This window comes from Phodopus roborovskii, unplaced genomic scaffold, assembly GCF_943737965.1.
Source record: "Phodopus roborovskii unplaced genomic scaffold, PHOROB, whole genome shotgun sequence".
In the NCBI taxonomy this organism is placed as follows: domain Eukaryota; kingdom Metazoa; phylum Chordata; class Mammalia; order Rodentia; family Cricetidae; genus Phodopus; species Phodopus roborovskii.
In genome coordinates, this window is record NW_026126410.1 from 23,429,309 (window position 1) to 23,452,643 (window position 23,335).

Below are 23,335 nucleotides of genomic sequence, written 5' to 3' on the forward strand. Positions count from 1 at the left end.
AAATCCTCACCCTCAGTTTCTTCTTGAGAGAAAGGTTTACATTTCTGTGTCACCTCTGCAACTTTACTGACTTCCATCTCTCAGTTTCCAAGTGCATCATTTGGCCGTAATTAGAAGGGATGGAGCCCTCCAGTATTTAAAACAATGAAAAATGAAAAATGGCTTAACATCAATGTGTCCCTGTAGAGTTCATGAGCTGAATGTATTTCTAGATGTCTGTGGTCAGAGCAACAGCTACTATGGCCACAGCCAATAGAAAGGGGACAGCAGAGAGAGACCATCCCTTCGCCACCATGGATTTGTCACACACTTCCTCCATGCTTTCAAAATATAAGTGAAATTTAATCTTCAAAATGAAAAAATAGACACATTTCTAATACCAAAATAGAAGATTAAAATACTTCAAAATAAAATGTTAGCGTGAAGTAGGGCTTTTTTTACATCATAAAGGAAACATTTTAGACTCGCTTTTCCTATAAATCCTCCTAGCTCACTAGTATTTACAATTTTCCAGAGTAGCTTTTCTGAGACACCGAAGGAGACATGGACAATGCTTTCTGGAGATAGGAAGTCAGACCTGAATGTGGACACTAGACACAGCCTTTGTCCACCACAAACCTGTCCACTGGCTCCAGAGAGAGGGAGCCCTGCATTCCCAGCCTTCAGATTTTTTTCATTCCATTGTCCACTTATTGGATGTTAAATTCTTTCCAAGAATATTCTACTTGTAAAAAGTGTTTTATTCTAGCTACAAAACATTTCCTTTCATAAAAACCACATTTTTATATCCTTGTGGGGAAGGCCCCCAAAGCCATCAAGATATGGAGACGCCAGATTTTCAAAACATAAATCTAATCCTATGTCCTTCCAGCAGTCAGAACACCTAATAGAATGGCATCATATCCTTATATGTGTTTGCCATGAGATGAAAGGCCAGGAGGCAGATAGTGATTAATAATCATTCCTGAGCTTCTAAAGGAAATTTAAAGTGAATGACTACTGCTTAAAACAAAGAATTCTCCACAAATGCCCTTTCTGCACTGCTGATGTCCTTCTTTCCATCTATCTCTCAAGCAGACAAAGGGGGTGGAGGCATTTAAGCCACCGAAAAGTGAGATCTGATGGAATCTTCACGTAGCTCCCGATGTTTCCCGATGTTCCTTTCTTCTTGCTGATTTCGCCTCTCAATGGTTATTCTGTATTTCTTCCTGGGTAAAAGTAGAACAAATGCAATAATAAAACCTCACTTGACAATAAAACACTATGGTTCCTCTTACAAAGAATGCCTTCCAGGGACATCTGGGTTAGGTTTGATAAATTAGAAGTGACACATATGAAACCCTGATCACAGATTAAAGTAGTGTGCCCCGAGGCATCGTGTCCTTTATTCAAGGAGGAAAATTGGCCTGCTTTCTGAAATTCCATAGAACAAGCCTTTCTCTTCTTCCCCCAGAGCCTGTGTGTTCAGTCTTATCTATTCTGCCCCAGAAGCGCTACTTAACTCCCAGGATATGCCCCCAGATAAAGATCTTTGGTACTGTGACCAAAGGAACAGGAACACTATTGTTCCCACAAAGAGCCACATACACCCAGACTTACATTTCCATGTGAAAATAAAGAAACCTTAGAAATAAGCCATGACCTCAACCACTGGAGATTACAACCACTGCAGCAAACAACCAAAACCTTGAACACATGTACATATTACCAGTTTATGAGCTTTGAGGCTGAGCCACAACAACAGCTAAGCATGTGACTTCTCCAAATACAGAACACATTGTAGCCTGGATCAGAGATTACTGGGAGCTCCCTCCACCCCTTCAAGGTGAACATGGCTATTTATTTGTGAACTGAAGGAAGTCTGGGGAGAGGTTCATCCTTGGTCCAGACTTCCTCTTCATGTTTGCATTTGGTAGGTAGAAGGAATTCTCATAAACATATCTGTGATCCAGACATCCCAGCAACTCTCTGGCCCATGGGGGCAAGAGTGCAATAGAAACCCATAACCCAAGATGACCACCAGACCCAAGATGTCACCCAAGAACAGCTTTGCTATTTTAACCATCCTCCTTCTTTGAAAGAAGGGTGTGGGAAATCATGAAGAGCATTATGTGAAGACAGGAGACAAAGGCAAAAAAAGTAAAGTGAATTTTTAACTTCATGAATGATCCCTACCTGAAAAAGTAGAAAGCCATAAGCAAACCAGCACCAAGGAGGGCCCCCACCACGATTCCTGTCACTGCTGATTCTTCTAGGCCACCTGCTTGAAAAAGAAACATCACTAATCAGAGATCATTTTAAGAAATAAGTAAAAATACTTTGATTTGTGTTCCTTTCCAAGTTGAAACAAAATTTCCTTTCTTTGATATATATGTATGTATGTATACACACACACACATACATAAATATATATACATATATATTCAAACGTGAATTATCTCAGAATATATATGAAATTCTAGACTGTCTTCCTTGCTTGGTATAAGGCTTAAACAATGAAGACAATAGTAGCAAAACAAGTTCTGAGTTGGGCCTGGGACAAATGGCAGTCATCCTAGCAGGATTAGGCAGGAAGATCTCAAGTTTGAGGCCAGCCTGAACTACGTAGCAAATGCTGTGACAGGGAAGGAAGAGAGAGAGAAAGAAGGGGAGGGAAGGAACGAAGAGGGAGAGATAGAAGAGAGGGAAGGGAGGTTTGAAGGAATGATGGACAGAGAAAGAAACAACAGATTCGAGAAGGGCTCAATGAGGCTGGAAACTGAAGATTTCAGACACATTCATACTCTTTGAGTTGAAAGTCAAAGAAAGATGCCTGGATGAACAAAGGTACTGACCCAGCTCTTCTGTTTCTCACAGGTGAATGGTGGCACTTCAAAGTGCTAGAAGAAGGTTTAGGGGAAATCATATTGGGTCAGTATTCTGTTTTTAGATGTTCTCTCACCAAAGCCAGAGTTCCATCTCAAAATGTCCTACATAGCTCGTGAAAATGTAAACCACTTGGATCAGACCACCTCATCGGGAACTCAGTACTCGAAAAATCAACAGCTCCTCACCTTGCAGAGTTTAGAATAAGCCATCAGCTCCTCAGTCAGAGTTGGGTACATTTCACTTTACAAGTGAGAAAAGTGAGTGAAGGTTGGTAACTTGAAGAAACTCTCCTGGGGTCCCCAAATGGGCCAGAAGCAAAGTGAGAGACTATGTGGTCAACACACTTCTCCATTAATTCTGTCTCATAACCACTGCATGGATATAAATTCCTCGTCATAGAAAGACAGTCCTGAGACATAATGATCATTTATATATTCACCTAAAATCACTAACTGTCCTGCAAGATTGATAACACTTTTTCTTCCTCATGATTATCAAAGCCCCTCAAAGACAATCACCTTGAAAACTGTTCCTATCTCTGAGGAAGATACACTTGCTTCTTTATATGCACCCGTAAATAATATATCCAATACTTATTTGCCACTTTGTAAGTTGCCAGGTGTTTTAAGAGCAATGTCTGTCCCATCCGGAGGATTTGGGGATCAACTGTAAACTTTGAAATCAATACTGAAATTTGTTACAATAGATGAATAGGAGACAGTTAATAATATTTTTATTTTTCCTTGAAGTGGAAACCTCTAATAACTAAGAGATTATAGAAAGGGATATAAATCCAGGCAGAATATTCTATCATTTGGAAGAAAAGAATAAAGGGAAGAAAGATGGACAACTCTAACAATGGAGGAGGAGTGGTCATGTAAGTTGTTCCCATGGGTTTGAAGGCATCAGAAAAAGACGTGGGCATTTCAGAACATGAGTCCTTGAGAGCAACATATGTTGGGACTCGTATGAACCTGGGGTTAAAGAAGAGGAAGAACAGTAAATTAAGTCTCTGAACTTACATGATTTGCAAGGAGAGCTATTGGTATGCTCTGCAATTCTGGTTTCGTCTATTCTCAGTTTCAAAGGCCCCCAAGGGTATTTTACGTTGGATCGCATTTTGAACCGACCTTCTTTTCCAAAGTAATCACCAATAACCTACAGAAAGGCAAAAGTCAGATGTAGAAAATGAAAGGCCGAAGGTACCTGATCCCAAAGGAGGCATAAAGCTCACAGGATTACATTCGCTTCCCAAAACCTGGCCTGGCCTATACAGGCTGCCTCTGCATATCACCACCTGCAGGGAGTGACAGCAAGAGCTTCAAAAAAGCATGAGAAATAGGAAGGGGGCTCCCCTGTTGTTCACACAGACTGTCACAGCGGCTTCTCATAGCAGCGAAGGAATCAGGGTCTTGTAGGCTTGGAAAGGTGTGGACATGACACAGACAGTACCACCTGAGGCCTGTCTACACTGCAGGCTATGCCCTACCGATGTTGTCCCTTGTTATTCATCATTTGCTATTCTACTGCATACTGGGAAGGGAGGAATTTTCATTTCCCTATGAAACAATAATCTACAAATTCACAAATTCACAGCTTTTTCCTGGCTCATCCCATAGAGCCCTGTCTGGCCTTCTGCCACAGACCAGTCCACACTGTCAATCATGTGGAAAGCCCCTTCCCTTAGGGATATGTGACAGAGCCAACTACCACATACATACTTGGGTTAAGCATGTGACAGATACCCAACCCCACACTCCTCAGTTAGATTGACAGATAATTATAACACTAACGAATACAATTTTGAGTGACAAAGATGACTTCATAGGTAAAGGCCCTTGCCACCAAGCCTTAAGACTTGAATTTGATAGCCAGGACCAGGACAGGACCTACATGTTGGAATGAGATAACCAACTCCTACAAATTGTCTTCTAGCCTAAACACACACACACACACACACACACACACACACACACACACAAAATAAATAAATATGCCATTTTTAAATTGTATCTTTGAAGCATTTTCTGGTTGGCTGGTTGACCCTCTTTTGGTTCATGCTACATCCTTAGGGGTCATATTTGTCTCCAATGAATTTACTCCTCCTTATGTTCTGCTATTAGCAGGCTGACCTCTGTTTCAGCTGTCACTCTAGACCCCTGAAAAATCATCATTCATTCCTGATGTAACTGCAGAGTCATGCTCCAGTTAAGTGACGATTAGATCAGATACATGAGCCAGTCTGGCAGTGCCTCCTGGTACACACCTTCCAGGGATTTCTCTCTTTTGTCTGGGCACAAACTTGCAGCTCCTGGGTGGCCTATGACATTTCTCCTCCCTGCTAACTGAGCTACAGCAGGCTCTCACAGGCTGTATCTGCTCAGGATCAAAACAATTCTAGGTTCTCACAAAACACATCAGCGGTGCTATGTGCTGAGCATATAGTAAGTGCTTTACACACTGCAACCTCACAATGGGATGAGATGGACTATCACTTCCCACCTTCTCCAGAGGAAGCTGGACTGCAGGAAAGACCCAGAATTATGGAAATATAAAACCATTCCTTGGACATAGAGAGCAGGCTCCCTCTCCCTCGCCCCTCCACAAAGACTAGGTATACCCCACAAAGAGGAAAACAGCAAGTACCTTATGTCAGTACCCACAAAGTAAACAAGAGTGATGACCTTCATTAGAATGGAAAAGTTGTGTCTGCCCCTCACCAGCTGCAGCACTTAGGAGAGTGGCCTATGCACCTTGCCTGGGCAACACAGTAGAGCTGGCTCTGAAGATGTAGGTGTAAGTGTGAGAGCATGAAAGCAGAACTGGCTCCGCCCCTTGCTCATTGGTGCATAGGGTAAACTAGCTGGGCCAATGCCTGAGAGCTCACCCTGATGGTGAGGGGGTGGGGGGGCTATGTTGGTGGGCTGACCAAACATGCAACCACCCAAGCTCAGAACCAGAAGTATGAGTTGACCAACACCAACAACCACCCCATCTATGATCTGCCCAAGCCCATCAAGGGGCACATCCTATAGTCCCAAGGCTGCAGGACATCCATGACATAGGGAAACAACAGGATATTCAAGAGTAACCACAGTGAGATCCCAGTACTGGTGGTGTAGCATAAACCAGAAGCCTCAGACCAGACTCTTTACAATGTCCACTTGTAAGTAAAGATATATGGACAAAAGGATATACTGTATGACTCACTACAACACACTACAGCTTCCATGACCAGATTCTCTTTTTTATTCTCTTAAGTTCTATTTTGTTTTATTTTATTGGGGTGGAGTGCAAGGGTAGCAAATGGATATGAAGGGATGGGGAGATGAATAGGATCTATATGCATGATGTGAAAGACACAAAGAGTAAATAAAAAGTAATTTAAAAAAAGTGATGACCTTGCAAGGAAACAGGGCAGTCATCATTATCTGCTGAGTAGTTATTTAATGCCTATTGCTTTCTCTTGTCAATTAGAGGTCACATGCTACTTTTCTGGGTTTCATTTCATATGGTTCTAATGATGTCATGAGACCAGCAAGGAAAATAGTATGGATCCCATGTTATAGTTGAAGAAACTGAAGGAGCTCCTGCCCCTGGTGACTGTCAGAGACTTATCTTCAGTCCAGGACAGACCTCTCTGTTCTGAAATTCCATCTTTTGAAACAGTAATGCCTGAATATCCATAACAACCCCTGGGGATAAAAATCTGGAAATGCTAGAGGCAAGTAAGTTAAACCTCCCATGTTGACTGATGTCCTCATTACTTGGGGCTAAGGAGTGACTCTTCACAGCTTGATGGGTAGGACTTCTCTACCAAGAACACACAGGGCTGTATGTCCTGCCTTCTGCCTGTCCCCTCAATTGACAGTGAGCTTTTTCTTCATGGAAGGCTCATTTTTATTTGAAGGGTTCTTCGAACAACAGGACAAATACTCTCCGAGTGCCCACTTGCAAGACTGCCCAATGAAGAAGTTTCCTTTGCTCACCTCCTGCGTGCCTGCTTCGGTGTCAGTCATGGCAACCACGGAGAAGTCCCCATACCGGTCCCCGTTGGCGTCTATGGACACCTGCCCGGCGATACCTACAGGAGAGGTAACCAATTCTGTATTAGTTACTTACAGTACCTCTGCCTGCCAAGAGAACGAATTGATGAGATTTTTTAAAACAAATTCATGCCACAGGGAATCACATCAGACTGGAAGCATTTTTGTTGGCATTTGGAAAGACATTGTAATTTCATCTGTGTCTGCATTCCTAAATTCTTAACATTTCTCCATTTAAAAAAGAAAAGAAAAAGAAAGAAAGGCTCTTTGGGGAATAGTTTAAAAGAAAAAAAAACAGAGTAGGGCTAATGCTGAAGGCAGTGTACTTATTCTAGAGTTTTGGGGGATTTTTTTTTCTTCTTAAAAGTAGCAGAGAAGATGTCTTATCCTACATAGGTTCATATGGTCATTGGACAACTCTCATGATTCAGTGATTCAGTGAGCATGGTGCATACAGGCTGCATTAATACACAGGAGAACAGGAAGCCTGGTTGGTGGGTCCCTGGAGCCAATGTCTAAAGAGCAATTCTTCATTGCCCAATGCTTATCTAAACATTATCCAGAAGATTGCTGGGTGCTGACTTAGCACTGCAGCAAATGTTTAGTTAGAGGAGACATACTCTTTGCTCAAGGAGGGCCCTGGACAGAGGATTCAACTTTTCCCATTAGAATCAGACTGGTGGGGACCAGAGAACTAAGTGAAGATGCTTGCCACCAAACTGAGCACAGGTCATAGGTTTTATCTTTGGGACCTACATGATAAAAGGAGCAAACTGACTCCCAAAAGTTGTCCTCTGACTTATATACACACATGTGGGCTCAGGCGCACAAACACACACACACACACACACACACACACACACACACACAGAGAGAGAGAGAGAGAGAGAGAGAGAGAGAGAGAGAGAGAGAGAGAGAATAAATTCTTTAAACTTTTAATGTAATTTTGGATTGTTTTGCTTCTTTTTCTTTCTTTCTTTCTTTTTTTTTTTTTTTTTTTCTTTTCTTTTTTTTTTTTCCCTTGAAGAACCAGAATACTGAATTGCAGTTTTGTCTTTCCCTACCTCTGCAGTCTTGGCCAAGGCATTAATCTTCTGAACCTCAACCTCTACAACTAGCATAAACAGGCATAAGATCATGTTCCTACCAGGGGGCTGTAGAGATGAGTACAAAATAAAACACTCGAGGCATCTCCAACAGATATTTGAGCAACACGAGCTGTCTTCCTCTACAGTGTCACTACTGCTATTATTATTCCTACAGGTTGAGTAACCCTTAGCCAAAGTACTTGGGGCCAGATGTGTTGCAGATTTCAGATGTTTTCAAATTTTTTAATAACTTCATGCATATAATGAGACATCTTGGGGCTAGGATGCAAGTCTAAGCACAAGATTCTTTCATATACACTTTCACACATAGCCAGAGGTATTCTTTTTTTTTAATAAACTTTTATTTAAATTTAAAAAAAAAGTCTTATTTTACATACCAATCCCAGTTCCCCTTCCCATCCTCCCATACCCCTCATCAATCTCCCATCCCACCCCCATCCAATCCCCAGGGAGGGTGAGGCCTCCCATTAGGGATCATCAAAGTCGTATACATCATTTGGAGCAGGACCTAGACCCTCCCCTATGTGTCTAGACTGATAAGAGTATTCTTCCATAGGGAATGGGCTCCCAAACCCCACAGAAGGTAGTCTTAACACAGTAGTTTTGGTGGCAATTTTTTGTATAAGATAAACATCCATTATTAGGAAGCTTCTATTTGTGGTGTCATTTTGACACATAAAATGTTCCAATGTGGGGGCATTTTGAGCTTCATATTTGGGGAAAGAGCATGCTATTTTATAGTTACTATTATCATTACTGTGCTTGCAGTATCATAGAAAGCACTTGACCATGTTCCACCACCTAGAGGACTGCTCAGCACAAGTAAAGAAAAGAAAAGAAAAGAAAAAAGGCAGGGATTGTGGGGATTATAAAATCTCTATCAGGGAGGAAACCTATAATTCAACCACTATCAAGAAGTGTAAATTACTGATCTGGTTTAATTTATAAAGCCCCTAAGACAAAAAAGAAGCAGAGAACTGTGGAGTTTCTGATAAAAAAGAGTTCCTTTTCAGGAACAGAGCCAGTGAGCCTGAAGCTGGAGCAGAGCAGGCAGAGCACAGAGGGCCCACCCACCTTGACCATAGATGATGGGTGCTCACAGAAGCTAATCCCCAAAAGGCCACAGAGAACAATGGCTGATATTATACAGTCTGCATTTGCTTCTTCATTCTCTAAGTAGCAGGATGAGTTCATCAGCCGTGTTCTAATTAACACAAGCCATTTGTTCTCTTTGTGGGAGAATTCTGTGCTGTTCTTAATTGGTCCTTCCTCCCATCATTTTGGTTTCTCCCCAGAAGTAGTGACTGCCCCAGGAAAATGAATGTCTACTGAGGAGCATCCCAAGGGAAAGTTCCATCCTCTTGTGTGGTTTGGAGAGGGCAGGCATTTGGGTTTACTGTTCTTTGGGCTGTGGTTTGAAGGTTTGCTGATTTTTCCAGACTTTGGGTTACTTTTCTGGAAACAAAATGGAGTTACCATTCATCTTCATTTTTTTGTCTTCTTAATACAAGCAGGTTACAAAGGATGCACCTATCACAAACTTGTGCATCCTTGAGAGCCTACAAAACTTCAAATTACATACATTTAGTATGTAAATATAAATGTAAATATGTATGCATATGCATATATGTATATAGGTGTATACATATACATATACCATGCACATCCATTCTCCAAACATTGTGGCTATCCAAAATCACATGTCATTCTGTCCAGAGGTGTTTGGGAAGCTATGTCCTGCTCAGTGCTATGCAGAGTGTTTTATAAGATGTGGCAGCCCTAGTAATCCAGCACTTTATTACACCTTTAAGTGATTGCAATTCTGCCAAGAAATGGGGTGAGAACTCTCGAGGTGGCTGCTTTGCAAAGTGAGACTTCACCTAAGGGTATCAAGCAGGAGGTGAACGTGTTAAGGTGACAGCAGAATTTTCCTGCATATCAGCAATGATTCTTTCCAATCTGGTTTCTATTTGCCTATAGTGGAGCCTATGTCCTGAGCCACACACAATCCTGTTTACCTTGTTCCTCTGACCTCTCACAGAGAGGAAACAGCTTCTTCTTGAGCCATTAATTGAGAGTCTTGAGAGTTGATCATAGGCTTCCCAGCAATAAAATCCAATTTTGTCAAACAACATCCAGGGTATTTTTTCTCCTGACAACTTAATGATCACTTACAGCAACCACTAAAATTAAAACTGTTTAATGTTTTGAGTTTTTCTTCACACATCCACTTTAGAGTTCTTTGAGGGGCTACCTTCAGATGGACTACTGCTCAGCACATAAAATAGGCTCTCTGAACCATTCAGATCCAAGCTCGCCTTGGCATCAACCTTTACATTTTGGACACACAAGATTCTAATTTTAGACCCAACTATACAATTCTTTCCCCTCTTGATGCGTACTGACTGTGTAGACTTGACCCTCAAATGGAACGAACTATCAAGATGGCATATGAGAAATTTTAGCACCTGTCTTAGCTCTAAACAGAACTGTGTCCCAGCCATTGTGGGTACCTGCCCTTCTCTCAACCACCTCACCCAGTGATGTCTTTCAGCATCCCCAACTCTGGCTCCTGTCCCGCTGTCAGAAGACCAAGAACAAATGACCACACCATGCAGTGAGTAATAGCTAAGAATGGGATGTGCCTGACCAAGGTTGTGTCCCCACACACCAGTTTCTCGGTGTATTGTGCACAAGTTCTGGGAAATTTGACTTTGTCCTAATATGCCCCCTAAATTGCCCTATTTGATTCCTGACCCCCCCCCCAGCTGATGCAGAGAGAGACAACATGAGTGCATCCAGGGAGCTTCTTCACCTCCCGCCCAAGCAACTACTTTTCTAAAATGAAAACTGTCATTCTTGTCCAGAATGAAGCATGGTGTGCACTGAAACCACCATAGAAAAAAGAAACTTACCAGTAGCTACCGTAACTATCCGGACAACCCTAGCTGGAACTACACTCAAGCCCTTCCCTTTTAATATCGGAGGACAAGCTGAGGGCATGGAATATAGAGGGGATCATCCTGTACTCCTCTCTCAAATCTAGACTTGGCTTTGTTCATGTCTTTGGAAAGTATCACTTGTGTGATCACAATTAAGTATAGGCATACTCCAGTCCTACACTAAAGGGCTCCCAAGACAAGTTTGCACAATGCAAAACTGCAAAGGCCCTTTTCAGTTAACTGACCTAGCCTTCTTACAGAGGATGTGGGCACCTTCCCCCATTTCCCCAGTGTTCATTCTGTGTTGATGGCTCTCAGAAGATGCTCCCCAGCATGCTACAGGTTATATACTACACAGCACCATGGAAACTAAAGTGGCTTTCTGTTTCAGTGGGTTTCCAGGTCCATGGGTCTGGCCCCACTGCATCTTAAGCTGTGGGTCCCATGACACTACCCCATATATTCAGATGTCAACCACACTGGCCTCCCAAGGACTCAGGGGACAATCTCCTACCACACACATTTAGACTACCATGCAATTGCTGCCTCCTCTGTAGCACTGTCTCCTAAACAAAATGACTTCTGTCACCCTCAGGTCCCAGTCAGCTGCCATGTTCACAGCCTTTCTTTGGCTGCTCTCTCTGTCTCCCTACTCTGCTTATTTCACAGCCTCTGGAGTGGAGGGCTGTTTATTGCCTGTTCCTACACATACACACATTTGTACACATAAGACAAACTGATTATGGGCATCATCTTTTTTTTCTGGTTCCTCCCCAGCTCCTTAAACAATGCCTAGTATCTCACAGATGCCTGTTGGATGGATGTATTAGATGAGCTTACTCTAGAAACCAACTCATGCCAGTTTGGAGTGTTGGTAAGGTAAGAGGAAACCACCACTCTCATATACATTACTGACAAAAAATATAGATTAGTGGAATTTTCTATAAGATGTTTGGCAAATAGTCAGCCCTGAAAACATACTTACAAGTAACATTATGCTGATGGAAGAGGTTATATTTAGCAATATATGTGTGTATATACAAATATGTACTTAGATGTACACACATAAACATGCAATAACAGTTAGTGAAAAATGAAAGAGGCCATGAATATGCAGGAGAGGAGGAGAAAATACATATGAGGGTATGGAGGGAAGAAAGAAAAAGGAGAAATGAAATTATCTCAAAAATCTTAAAAAGAAGCCATTTGGTGGTAAATGAATCAACAAAGCCTATTAAAGGAAAAAGAAGTTTGACAACATTCAAGGACTTTGTAAAGCACCAAGATACTTTGAGACCCAAATCCCTCACCATTATGGATGTTCTCTGTGAGAAGTAGTCACAAAACTCCATCAGGGTGTGCAAGAGCCTATGATGCAATATTGCAGAATAACAAACACTGTAACTAACTGAAGTATCCACCAATCAAGGGTATATTAGAAGCTGGAGTGGGAGGATGGCCTCATATCTAAGGCCAATCTAGTCTATATAAGCAAGTTCCAGATCAGCCAGGACTACATAGAAAGACCCTGCCTCAGAACAAATAAACAAAAAAAAAATTAACAAGGAAATTATTATGTAGCAGAATCGCATCTAATTCTCATTTTAAAATAGGTTAGATCTATGAGTGCTCATACAGAATTTTTTTGACATACCAAAAAAGTGAACTGTAAATGGAACTAAAATGAAACTGGTGTTTACAATGAGAGCCAGCTTACAACAGTTTTACATGGTATATACTGTGTGCCATCAGAAAGCATAACACACCTCTGGAGTCGTCTAGAACATTGATGACAGTGATTGCACTGGAGAAAGGAGGTGGCCGTGAGAAGCAAAGTTTTCACTTTGGATTTTGTACATTTTTATACTGTTTAAGCTTTTTAGTCAAGAATAGTCTCATTTCTAAAGGTTGGTGTAGGTTGCTGGAGAAAATATACTTGATGTTGTTGTTATTGTTACATGTTTCTGTTTTTGATGTTTTTGATTGTTTCATTTTTTAAACAGGAACTAATATTCACTACTTTAAAAAGTCAAATAAAAAAGCAGAGGTCCTGAACCTGCTAACCACCTCTAACCACCAGGTTGGATATGACAGCAGCTAACATCTTCTGCATTTCACTAAAACCAACATGGTCCAAACATGGGGATGTACACCTGGATTAACATTTTTAAGCCTGACAGCATATCTTCCACACTCTTTGTTCTAGGTTGAATGTGCTCATGTTAAATGTGATTTTCTTTTTAAGTGCACAGGGCAAGGGAAATGGCTCTGTGGGTAAAGTGCTTACTGTGTAGGCATGATGACCCAAGTTCTGACTCTCAGCCCCACATGAAAAGCTGAGTACAGGCATTCATATCTGAAATCCTTGTGCTGGCAGAGGCTGAAACAGGCAGGTCTCAGGGGCTTGCTGCCCCGCCAATATAGCCAAAAACAGTGAGCTCCAGATTCAATGAGAAACTGCCTGAAAAACTAAGTCAGAGAACAACAAAATCTAACATGAAGCCCAAGCTTACACATACCCATACACACACACACACACACACACACACACACACACACACACACACACCATAGTATAAGAGTTATCTAAATAAGCCAGGAGCAAGATAGTTTTAATGAAGTAGAATCTGCTCAGTGCCTTATTTACACTCATTGTTTGATCTTATTTTTACAAGCCCATGAGGTGAGTTCTCCATACATTAAAACTGGAAAAGGCAAGTCTCTAGAATGGATCTTTTTTGTAGTAGGTAGAAACCACAGAAGCAGTGGCTCACTTCACATGGTGCTGTTGCCATGGAAACTGAATCCCTACCTTCAAAAGTCCTGTTCCAGGTCTGCTGGATAATTTTCCCCCCATCCTTCTTGCTGTAGCCAGCTCTGAGTACTTCATGTAAAGCCAGAACGTAGAGGAGGATGGCATCATGGAACCCTTCAACAAACATGTTCACCTGCAAAGGAAACCCATTGAGTGAGCCTGTGAACCTGATGATGTGTGTTCATCAATGATACAAGCAAGCAAAATGGTCCAACCTGAGTCTGTTGGTGTGAGATCAATGACGGAAGTGGGCAGAACTATCAAAAGTAACTACCAAGAGTCTGACCATGTTTTCCTGGCACTGACTAAGTAGGAAAAACCCTTCCTGACTTGAGAATTTACAGAGCAAACAAGACATTGCAGAGGTCAAAGAAACCATTCTGTTGTCCAGGTTAATTATTCCAGGAACTTCAACCCTCTTTTCATGCAATTACCCTTCTGCATACATCTTCCATCAGCCTCAACTCAGCAATGAAGTCTGCTCCCTAGTGAAGTCTACTTCAACTTCCACTGCCCATATGATCTATTTACATTCTGAGTATAGAACACATGAACAGAACAGTAGTAACTGCACACACTGAAGCAGAGAAGAGACATGGCAAGACCTTGTCTCAAGATATCAAAACAAAATAAAAATGTAGGTATCCATTTGTTTGTACTCAACAAAACTGTTATCAACTGCCAACACATACCAAAGATACAAAGAATGGACTCATTGTTTCCTGCTTGCCTCGGGAGGGGGCATGGCAGTGCTGTTTTCTTCTGTATTGGCAGTAACACCTCAATCTGTCTTTCCACCCTCTGCCAAGCTCCAAGGACAGAAATGAATGCAGTCTTGACTGTAATACATTTAGTTTGATCTCTGGCTCAGAAAAGATATCATTGCTCTCCATACACTTAGTTTCATAAATGCAAACACTGTCCATTGAACATAGGAAAGTTGCTTCATCCTGTTGAGTTTTGTTTCTTTCATCTGTACACATGTATATGGTGTGAAACCTTCTTCAAGGGTTCTACAAACCTTCTGCAAGAATCATATGGTATCATAGAGTGAAGTGCTTGGTGCATATCAAGTATTCAATAATTAGCTTTATGAACTATATGATGTTCTCAGTACTGTACTAGAATCTTATTCAGGATACAGTAAAAAAGACATAAAATAGAGCAGTTCATGTTTCAGGCTGGGGAAGGATAATAAAGAGAAACTCAATGGTCATGGCAAAAATTGAACTGAATTCTGAAAAATGAACAGATGTTTGGAAGGGCAGAAAATTGGAGAAAACTCTATGGGTAGAATAATATGGCAAAGGCATATCCTAACCATTGCTACACTAAAAACAACTGTTCTTTTGGTCTGAAGCAAGAGGGACAAGGCCACGTGGAGACAACCAGCAGAAACTCAGACCTCTGAGATGAAGACTGTTCTCTGAGGAACTTGGACTGCCTTAGTAGGCATTTGATCACTTAAATTATTTCCTCCTTAGAAAGACTATAAGTCCCTTTGGAAAGGTCCCCCTTCCATATTTATACCACTACAACATAAACCAGGAGGAAATAAACAAGCACCATCTTGAAAGACTGGGTAATTAACAAGCTCTGAACAGAAGGCACAGAATATTCATACCTTGTTTCAATGATCCAAGTTAATGGCAGAGAGCCAAGGCTACATGAGGAGCAGGGGTCCCTCAGAGGACACTGGGAGGTGTTTGTGTGAGAAACTGACAGCCCTGTCCCTCTACAGAGGAACCCAGAGGAAGGGTGCCTCCATTGATCTTTTGTATGGGTGCATATATTCATAAGTGGTGTGCCGTGATTCAAAGACACACTCACAAATGGTGTCACCTGTTTCAAGGGTACCCTCACCACTCTGTTTCATTTGTCCTCATCCTAACCCCCACTGAGTCCTGTTTTGCACTATAGGAACAAGTGTTTCAGATTTTCCAAAGCCTGGAGCCTGGGCTGCTCCAACTCTGCCTTTTCTAGCTGCGTTCCTACTTCCTTCTTGGCCTTCAATTCCTCATCTAGAAAATGAAAGGAATGACAGTACCTTCCTCCTGAGATTATTACCAGTTTTCTCTGACTTGAGAAATGTAAAGGACTTCAAACAGCTTCTGCCACCACCACCCCCTGTCAGCTGTCATTGTCTCAATTGTCAAGAGATGAAGAGTTACAAACCCAGGGAGTCTACCTAGCTTCTAATTCATCCAATAAGCTACCTATCTTATTGACCCATTTTATACTTGATAGAAAGTAGGGCTCCTTGTTCACACTCTGGTGCCCCAGACAGATCTCTTATAACATCATAATCCTAATGATGCCTACTAGGACAACACTGTCCAAGCTGGTCTATCCCACTGACCCTTGCAGAGAAGTGGAATACAGGACAGGTTCAAGTACACTGAAACTAGCTAGATCCACAGTCTACTCCTAACCCAGATGCCTCACTCAGTCTCTCAGTCTCCCAAGTCCTCATTTGTGAAGTAAAGGACTCACCATAGCATTGGATCACCTCACAAAGATTTTCTGTGGATTAAATGAATTAGAGTATCAAAACACCTAAGAAAGTTCTAGAGACCATGAAAGCCTTGGGCAGATGTTGGCTTTACCCTTAGCTGTCAAACTTAAGTCTCAGAGATACTATTTTCTTAGGCAAAGAATGCTATAGAAATAACATTTACCAGTCAAAGATAATTTTCAGCTGCCTTGAATATGCTAACTTAATTTTCCAAAGGAATACAAATTTTTCACTTAGACCATGAAGTCATCATGATTTGAGAAAGCATGCATGCTGATGAATTTTAATAAGTAGACTTTAGCTGTTAAATTTAACTCTCAAGACATGATCACTTTTCCTCCACAACTCTATCTTCTCTTTTATAACTTTATAGGAACCACCTTTCTATAGGGGAAAGTCATGGAATCACAGCTGTGACATGTGGGGGACATGAGTGCCCTAAAGAATCTTGAGGTTTCCAATATTTTCCTGAAGCTATCAGCTATTAATGGTTGGCTTCAGAAGAAGGAGTCATTTTCTCCAGTGGCATAGCCACTGTCAAGTTGCCCGTGTTCCAGTAAATAATGACCCACCCATGCTCATGCAAGTCACCTTAATGAAATTTAGTGGGTTATACTTTCTAAAAGAACTAGAAAGGAACGTATTAGGTAAAGGGGGATCTTAGCAGCTGTGGAAGACAAATAAGAGAGGGTAACAATAGACATGAAAATGACCAAAATGCATTAAATATATGCATGAAATTGTTAGAGTAACAGATACTGGAAAGGGAAGGACAATTGTTTGCTCAGTCTTCCTGAATTCTGTTCTTGCATGTCACGCATGTTCCTGGGGTACCTAGGATATCTCTGTTTAAAATATGATGAGTTCCTGAGCCTCATCCTTATTTTGTTGTTGTTGCCTTCTTCTTCTTCTTCTTTTCTTCTTCTTCTTCTTCTTCTTCTTCTTCTTCTTCTTCTTCTTCTTCTTCTTCTTCTTCTTCTTCTTCTTCCTCCTATTCTTTTCTCTAAATCCTCCCTCAGGGACACCATACTAATGTTGGCTATTCAGACAACTGGTCATGCAGCCGAGTGCCATGCCCTAATTGGACCTTCCCATTCCTTCCTTCTTGATGCACCCTTTCCCATCCTCATTCAATAAGAAGAACACTTGTCTGACCAAGAAGGATGAACTTGGATGGTCTTTGTCCTAACAAGTTTGATGCCAAAACAGGACAGACAGGCTCTGAACAAAACCTCTGGTCTGAAATCTCCCACTATCTTGATTTGCAAGTGGATCACAACAGTTGCCTCCTGTCCTCTCTAAGTGGCTAAATGCCCCCCTTTCCCTTCTGAGGAGGAAGCTGACCCCCCTGAAGCAGTGGCACCCTGGCCCGGTGGAGGAGGTTTTATCACACCTACCTCATAGGCCCTTGAGTCAGAAGCGAAACCCCAGAGACTGTCTTTTCTCAAGGAGAACATTCTCACTCTCACACATGGGGAAACCCGTTAGCACACTACAACCACTGTAAATTGGAAGTGCAAATTCGGGAGGAAAAAAAAATGAGAGGGGTGGGGGGAAACAGTATCAAGTCGTATTGGGAACACTTTCCTTTGAACCTCCACACTAGAAGGAACCAGGTCACTTGGTCTGTCTTCCTGTCTCTGGACAAACACTTGGACCTCAAGGCCCTGGTTGTGACACATCACACTGTTGTGACCAATGACAGGAAATGGGATTCCCTTACCTCAGCAGCTGGTCTGGGTGTTCATCATCTGTTTTAGTTACTTAAATACCCTGACAAAAGCAGCTGAGGGAAGGAAGGATTTATTTCACCTCACAATTCAAGGGACCAGTTCATCATGGAGGCCAAGCCCTGGTAGCATCATCTTGAGGCAGCTAATCATGTTGCATGTCACCAGGAAGCAGAGAGCAATGAGTGCTTGTGTTTAACTAGTTTCTTCCTCTAGACATAACTCAGAGCTCAAGTCCAGGGAAGCTGACACTCTCCTTTGGTGTGGCTTCTCCTACCTCAATTAGATAACCCCCACATGGGCATGTCCAGAGACTTGACTAATCTAAATAATCTCCTCAGACATTCCAGATCCCCTTGAGGTGCCAATCAAAATCCACCATCATAGCATCCTTTTAGCTAGAAAATCCTCCCTAGCATCACTTGCTGAGGTCTTAAATTCCTAAATGCAGCCACTCCCAGGCTAGATAATGAACAAGTTGGATTAAGAAAACATGACAGTTCACAATCCCCACCAGACAATCCCATGCAGAGAGACTGTACAGAAGTCATGACAGGACCTCTCCTCTGCCAGATCTGCTAGCCACGTTCTCTCACCAACAAACCCAAATAAAAATGATCACATTTGCCATTTTTCAAATGAGCTTAGATAGACTTGGCATTCACAGCATGGCTCCCTCTGTCACACTGCACAGTATCTTCCCCCATTTCTCTCTGGGGAGGCAAATTCATGTCTAGGTGAATTCCTGGATGCTTGTGAGTAAGGAAAGCATGGAACTTTAATGCTATGTATCATGGGAAAGGCCAGTAAAAACAGAGTGACTGAGCTGGGCAGTGGTGGCACATGCCTTTAATCCCAGCACTTGAGAGACAGAGGCAGGTGGATCTCTGTGAGTTCAAGGTCAGCCTGGTCTACAGTGCAACAGCCAATGCTGCTGCTACACACAGAGAAACCATGTCTGGGGGGTGGAAGGGACAAAGTATCTGGACAAGAAAGCCTACAAAGCTCTCAAGTGGAGGCTGCTGCTGGAAGAAAGCTCCCAAAGAGAAGTGTCAAGCTAGACTGTCCTGAGGTTTTGCTTGTGGCATTCACATGAACTCAAGCATGTCATATGGTGGTTCTATCCTCCTTACCACAAACCGTTGGTTCCCAATGCAAATGAGGAAAGCTGTGGGTGTTAATGTCTCTGAAAAAAATGAAGAAGATATGCCTTCTAGCCTCTGGTGCAGCTGAAGATCATCACATAGGGGAAAGTAGATTTTTGAAGGAGAGCAAGTAAGAGATGAGTCATGGACTGTGCTCCTTACTTCATAGCTAAAGGACAGCATCACCTTGTCAAATGTATATTATAGTAAGGCCTTGAAAGTGAATCTTGTCCAATTCCCATGTGCCACTAATACAGCAGACAGCAGGAGTGTTTGGGAATGCTATGTAGGTGGCTCAAAGGTCAAAGATAATCCTACATTTGAGAAACACATCACTTCTTTATGTTTTATATGCACCTCATATTTCATAAGTATATTACCAAGGGCTGGGAAGACAACTCAGTAGATAAAGTACTCGCTGTGAAGCATGAGAACTGGAGTTTGGACCTGTAGAACTCACATGTATGTTGGGTGAGCATGGTGGCTCACCTGTAAGTCTAGTGCTCAGAAGATGGAATCAGGAGCCCTGGCCAGCTAGCTGCACTCACTGGTCACTGTTTAGGCAAGCTCTGGGTTCAATTGAGAAACTCTGCCTCAATGAATAAGGTAGGGAGCTACTAAGGACATCTTGCTAGCACCAACCTTGGGCTTCTACATACATGTATACACATATGCAAACACACATGTTTACCTTCATGCATTCATACTCCACACAAACATACTCTATGTACTACTGATTTGCATTCAATTTCCCTTTAAGTCATAACACTAAAAGTCTGTAATCTGGCAACAGTAGAAAGTATCATGTTCCCAGGGCTACCACACTCACCCCACTCTATCTTTACTAACTGATGCCCTACTCTTCTGTACCAGTCCTGTCTTCACAGAATTCACCCTTGATCACTTGGTGACTTATTTCAGCCTTTGGAGAACTGAAGCTAAACATTGCACACCTTACCCTTCGTGAATTCTGAGAAATTAATGTGTATAGCTTCTTAAAGTTCAGATATGTTATCAGCAGTGGAGCTATGGTCCCTACCTATGTCTCTATGCATAGCCAAAATATTGCTGTTGCATCCGGCATGGTAAACCAAAGTTATAACTTCCTTGCAGTAGGATTTTCCCCTAGGATTCCCAGACAACTGTCTCCATTCTGAGCTTAACTATATACCCTTGTATCAATGATATGAACTTTCAAGTGACTTTGATCTTACATCAGAGCGTAGCTGCCTGTAGATGGGGGAGAGGTGTTCTTCTCCCTCATCACCTAGAACACAATGGTTTAAGGGAAAAATACATTTTTGTAAGATCATAAGATTATGTGCCCACTCATCCCTCATAATGACTGCAATGACAGTCTTTTGCATATTTCATGGCTGTGTACATGGGCACTGCACAGCTACAGAGTATGCAAACCATATCACAAGCATGTCTTTTTTCCTAGGTCTGATGACCAGCAAAAACTACAGAAACTGCATTCACTTGAGTTGACAACACTGTCACCTGTCACTTCCTGCTAGTCGCTTATGCCTGCCTCTACTATGTCACTTTCTCGGTTGCTTGCTAATACTGATGTTCTGTAAAATGGGGTAAGAAATTACAGTGATGTTTAACGTGAGGGTAGAGCAGACAGAGGGCTTGCACCCAGAGTTCCTGGGACTCTAGAGGTTGAGTCCCGGGACTGCTAAAGCTCACATGCTTGAGGCCAGTCGGAGCAATACAATGAGATCCCATCTTAAAATCAGAAGACACAGAATAAATGGTTTTGAAGTAAGAATTTGAGAGCCTCTCTGGTGATAAACGCAATAAATGACATTGTGTTACAGATGTTCAAAGGCCTTCTTAGCACACTGTTGGTTGAGGTTGCTGTAATGTTGTTTCCACACCTTATGGGAGTGACTTCCAAGCCAACAGAGGGAGGCTTCACAGGAAGTTCAGTCAGTGAATTGGGGAGCAGAATTTTCATTTAAGACATCCTTTCCATCAAGTTTGCTACCAAAATAATAAAACTAAATCAATTATCACTGCCTTCATGGAAAGCTCACAGTTCTACATTTTGGAAATTATGTATAAATGAAGTTAAAGAATTACAGGCAACTTTGAGGCATGCTGTATTATTACTAAATGCCTATGGTGTGAGATTTGTATAAAGATCAATAGAACAAAGTAATCTAAAATTCACACACTCTTACACAGTCATCTGAGTTTGACTAAGACACCTGAGCCTTGTCTTTCCAGTACATGTCAAGGCAAAAAAGAAAAGAAAAGAACTAAAATTTGACTTTCAATAGACATAAATTTGCAAGCTAAAACTTATATCAACTCCAAAAGAAAATTATTTTGGCACTGGCTAATTTTTGTTAAATCACTGAACATTTAAATAAGTCTTCATTTAAAAAAAAAAAAGTAGTTCTTAGGAGTTGGCTTGGTGTTAATGTGATTGTCACACACATGTGAGGACCTGAGTTCAGATCCTCAGAACCTATAGGACACAGAAGTATGTGCCTGTACTCCCTGGAGTCCTAAAGGAAGGAGGCAGAGACAGGAGAATCCCCAGGATCTATGTCATTAGCCAGAGGACACAGCAAGGGGAGGGCAAGACTGGAGGTTGTCCTTTGACCTCCACACAAACTCCAGAGCACATGCATGCCAAGAATCACACATATGAACTTGCCCCATACACAACAAACAGATAAATAAATGCTTAAAAATAAACACTGGCAAGGAGCAAGAGAGAGGCTGAAACAAAATAACCATTAGACACATCTGACACACCCAGGATGTTAAGAAGAGCTCTTCATGGCAGGAGCAAAATGAAACAATCTTTTTAAACAAGAGCCTACATCAACAGACCGGTGGGCTGGGCAATGGTGGTGGATGCCTTTAATCCCCAGCACTCGGGAGGCAGAAGCAGGCAGATCTCTGAGAGTTCGAGACCAGCCTGGTCTACAAGAGCAAGTTCCAGGGAAGCCTCCAAAGCCACAAAAAAACCCCGAAAAACAAATAAATAAATAAAAATAAAAAATAAATAAATAAGCAGACAGGTCACAGAAATGCTGCAGCAGGCAAGCACCTGAAAAGAGACCCACACTTCAAGTCTTCAGAGGAATGGAACCAAAACTCATGGGGAGCAGCTTTACACCCATCCGGTAGCTAAGGTTGAAAGGCTGGTGCGACAGAGTGGGTACACTGTGCAACAACTATAGTTCTCACAGTGCAGCTGGAAATGTGAAGTGGTACTGCTCTGTCAGTTTCTTATAAGGTTAGGCATGCATCTCTTAATTCAGCAATGCCACTCCCAGTGATTTACACATCAGAAATGAAAGTGTAGAGATGCTCACTACAGGTGTGGCTAGAACAGCGTCAAACTGGGAAAAAAAAATGTCCACTAAAAGAATAAACAAACCTATGGTATATTTATATGAAGGAGTGCAACTCAGCCATTAAAAGAAGAATAAAATATAAATAGCTGTGACAGGTTGCAAACCATCAGAGGCACCATATGTCACAGGGGAAGCCACACAAAAGTGTGCATGATTCCACTCATACAGTATGTGCTGTGCAAATTTAGAAGTTAGCAAAATTAAAGCATGAAAATAATGGTGGTGGGAGGTAAGTGGAAAGCAACATGAAGGAAGGGTGTGTGTGTGTGTGTGTGTGTGTGTGTGTGTGTGTGTGCATGTAAAGTCCTATATGTCCAGTAGAGTGATAATTACATGCATATGTATGTATCAAAACTATATTACATGCAAACATCTATAGATTTAACTTCATATGAGTTTTAAGAAAATAATAGATTATATTCTAGACACACACTAAAATATCCCAAGTAAAATGCTGGCAATGCCTCAGTTTATCATTAGTGGGCTCTCTATTTGTGAAATTCTCTGTGCTCACCGCTTAGCATGCTTCTTCTACAGTGTTCAGACATCTGATTTCATGTGCAGTGTTAACCCATCTTCAGACCTTGATAAACTGTCATTGCTGCTATTAAACAGAATGTTACTCTGTACCCAGAGATGGACTTAAATACACAGTGTAGCCTAGGCTGGCTTTCAGATATGGTAATTCTCCTTCTGCTTCGATGGCCCCAGTGCTAACACAATAGGCACAGACCACCACTCCCAGACTTACAACGTTTCTTTATTAATCAATTACCTAAATG

The 23,335-nt window shown here is 41.8% G+C and overlaps 1 protein-coding gene across 2 annotated transcripts in view; it reads right to left on the minus strand.

Moving 5' to 3' along the window:
• Positions 1 to 317: 317 nt before the first annotated feature.
• The window catches only part of Npr3 (natriuretic peptide receptor 3), a 64,728-nt gene continuing 41,710 nt past the window's right edge, over positions 318 to 23,335 (minus strand). The window contains exons 4-8 of one of the 2 annotated variants that reach the window (XM_051182559.1): positions 13,778 to 13,913; positions 6,858 to 6,952; positions 3,891 to 4,026; positions 2,176 to 2,260; positions 318 to 1,208 (exon numbers count right to left, since the gene is read on the minus strand). In XM_051182559.1, the coding sequence (XP_051038516.1) occupies positions 1,097 to 1,208; positions 2,176 to 2,260; positions 3,891 to 4,026; positions 6,858 to 6,952; positions 13,778 to 13,913 (564 nt within the window). In that variant the 3' untranslated portion in view covers positions 318 to 1,096. Of the gene's footprint in view, positions 1,209 to 2,175; positions 2,264 to 3,890; positions 4,027 to 6,857; positions 6,953 to 13,777; positions 13,914 to 23,335 lie in introns of both variants that reach the window. The other variant, XM_051182557.1, reaches the window with a different exon arrangement.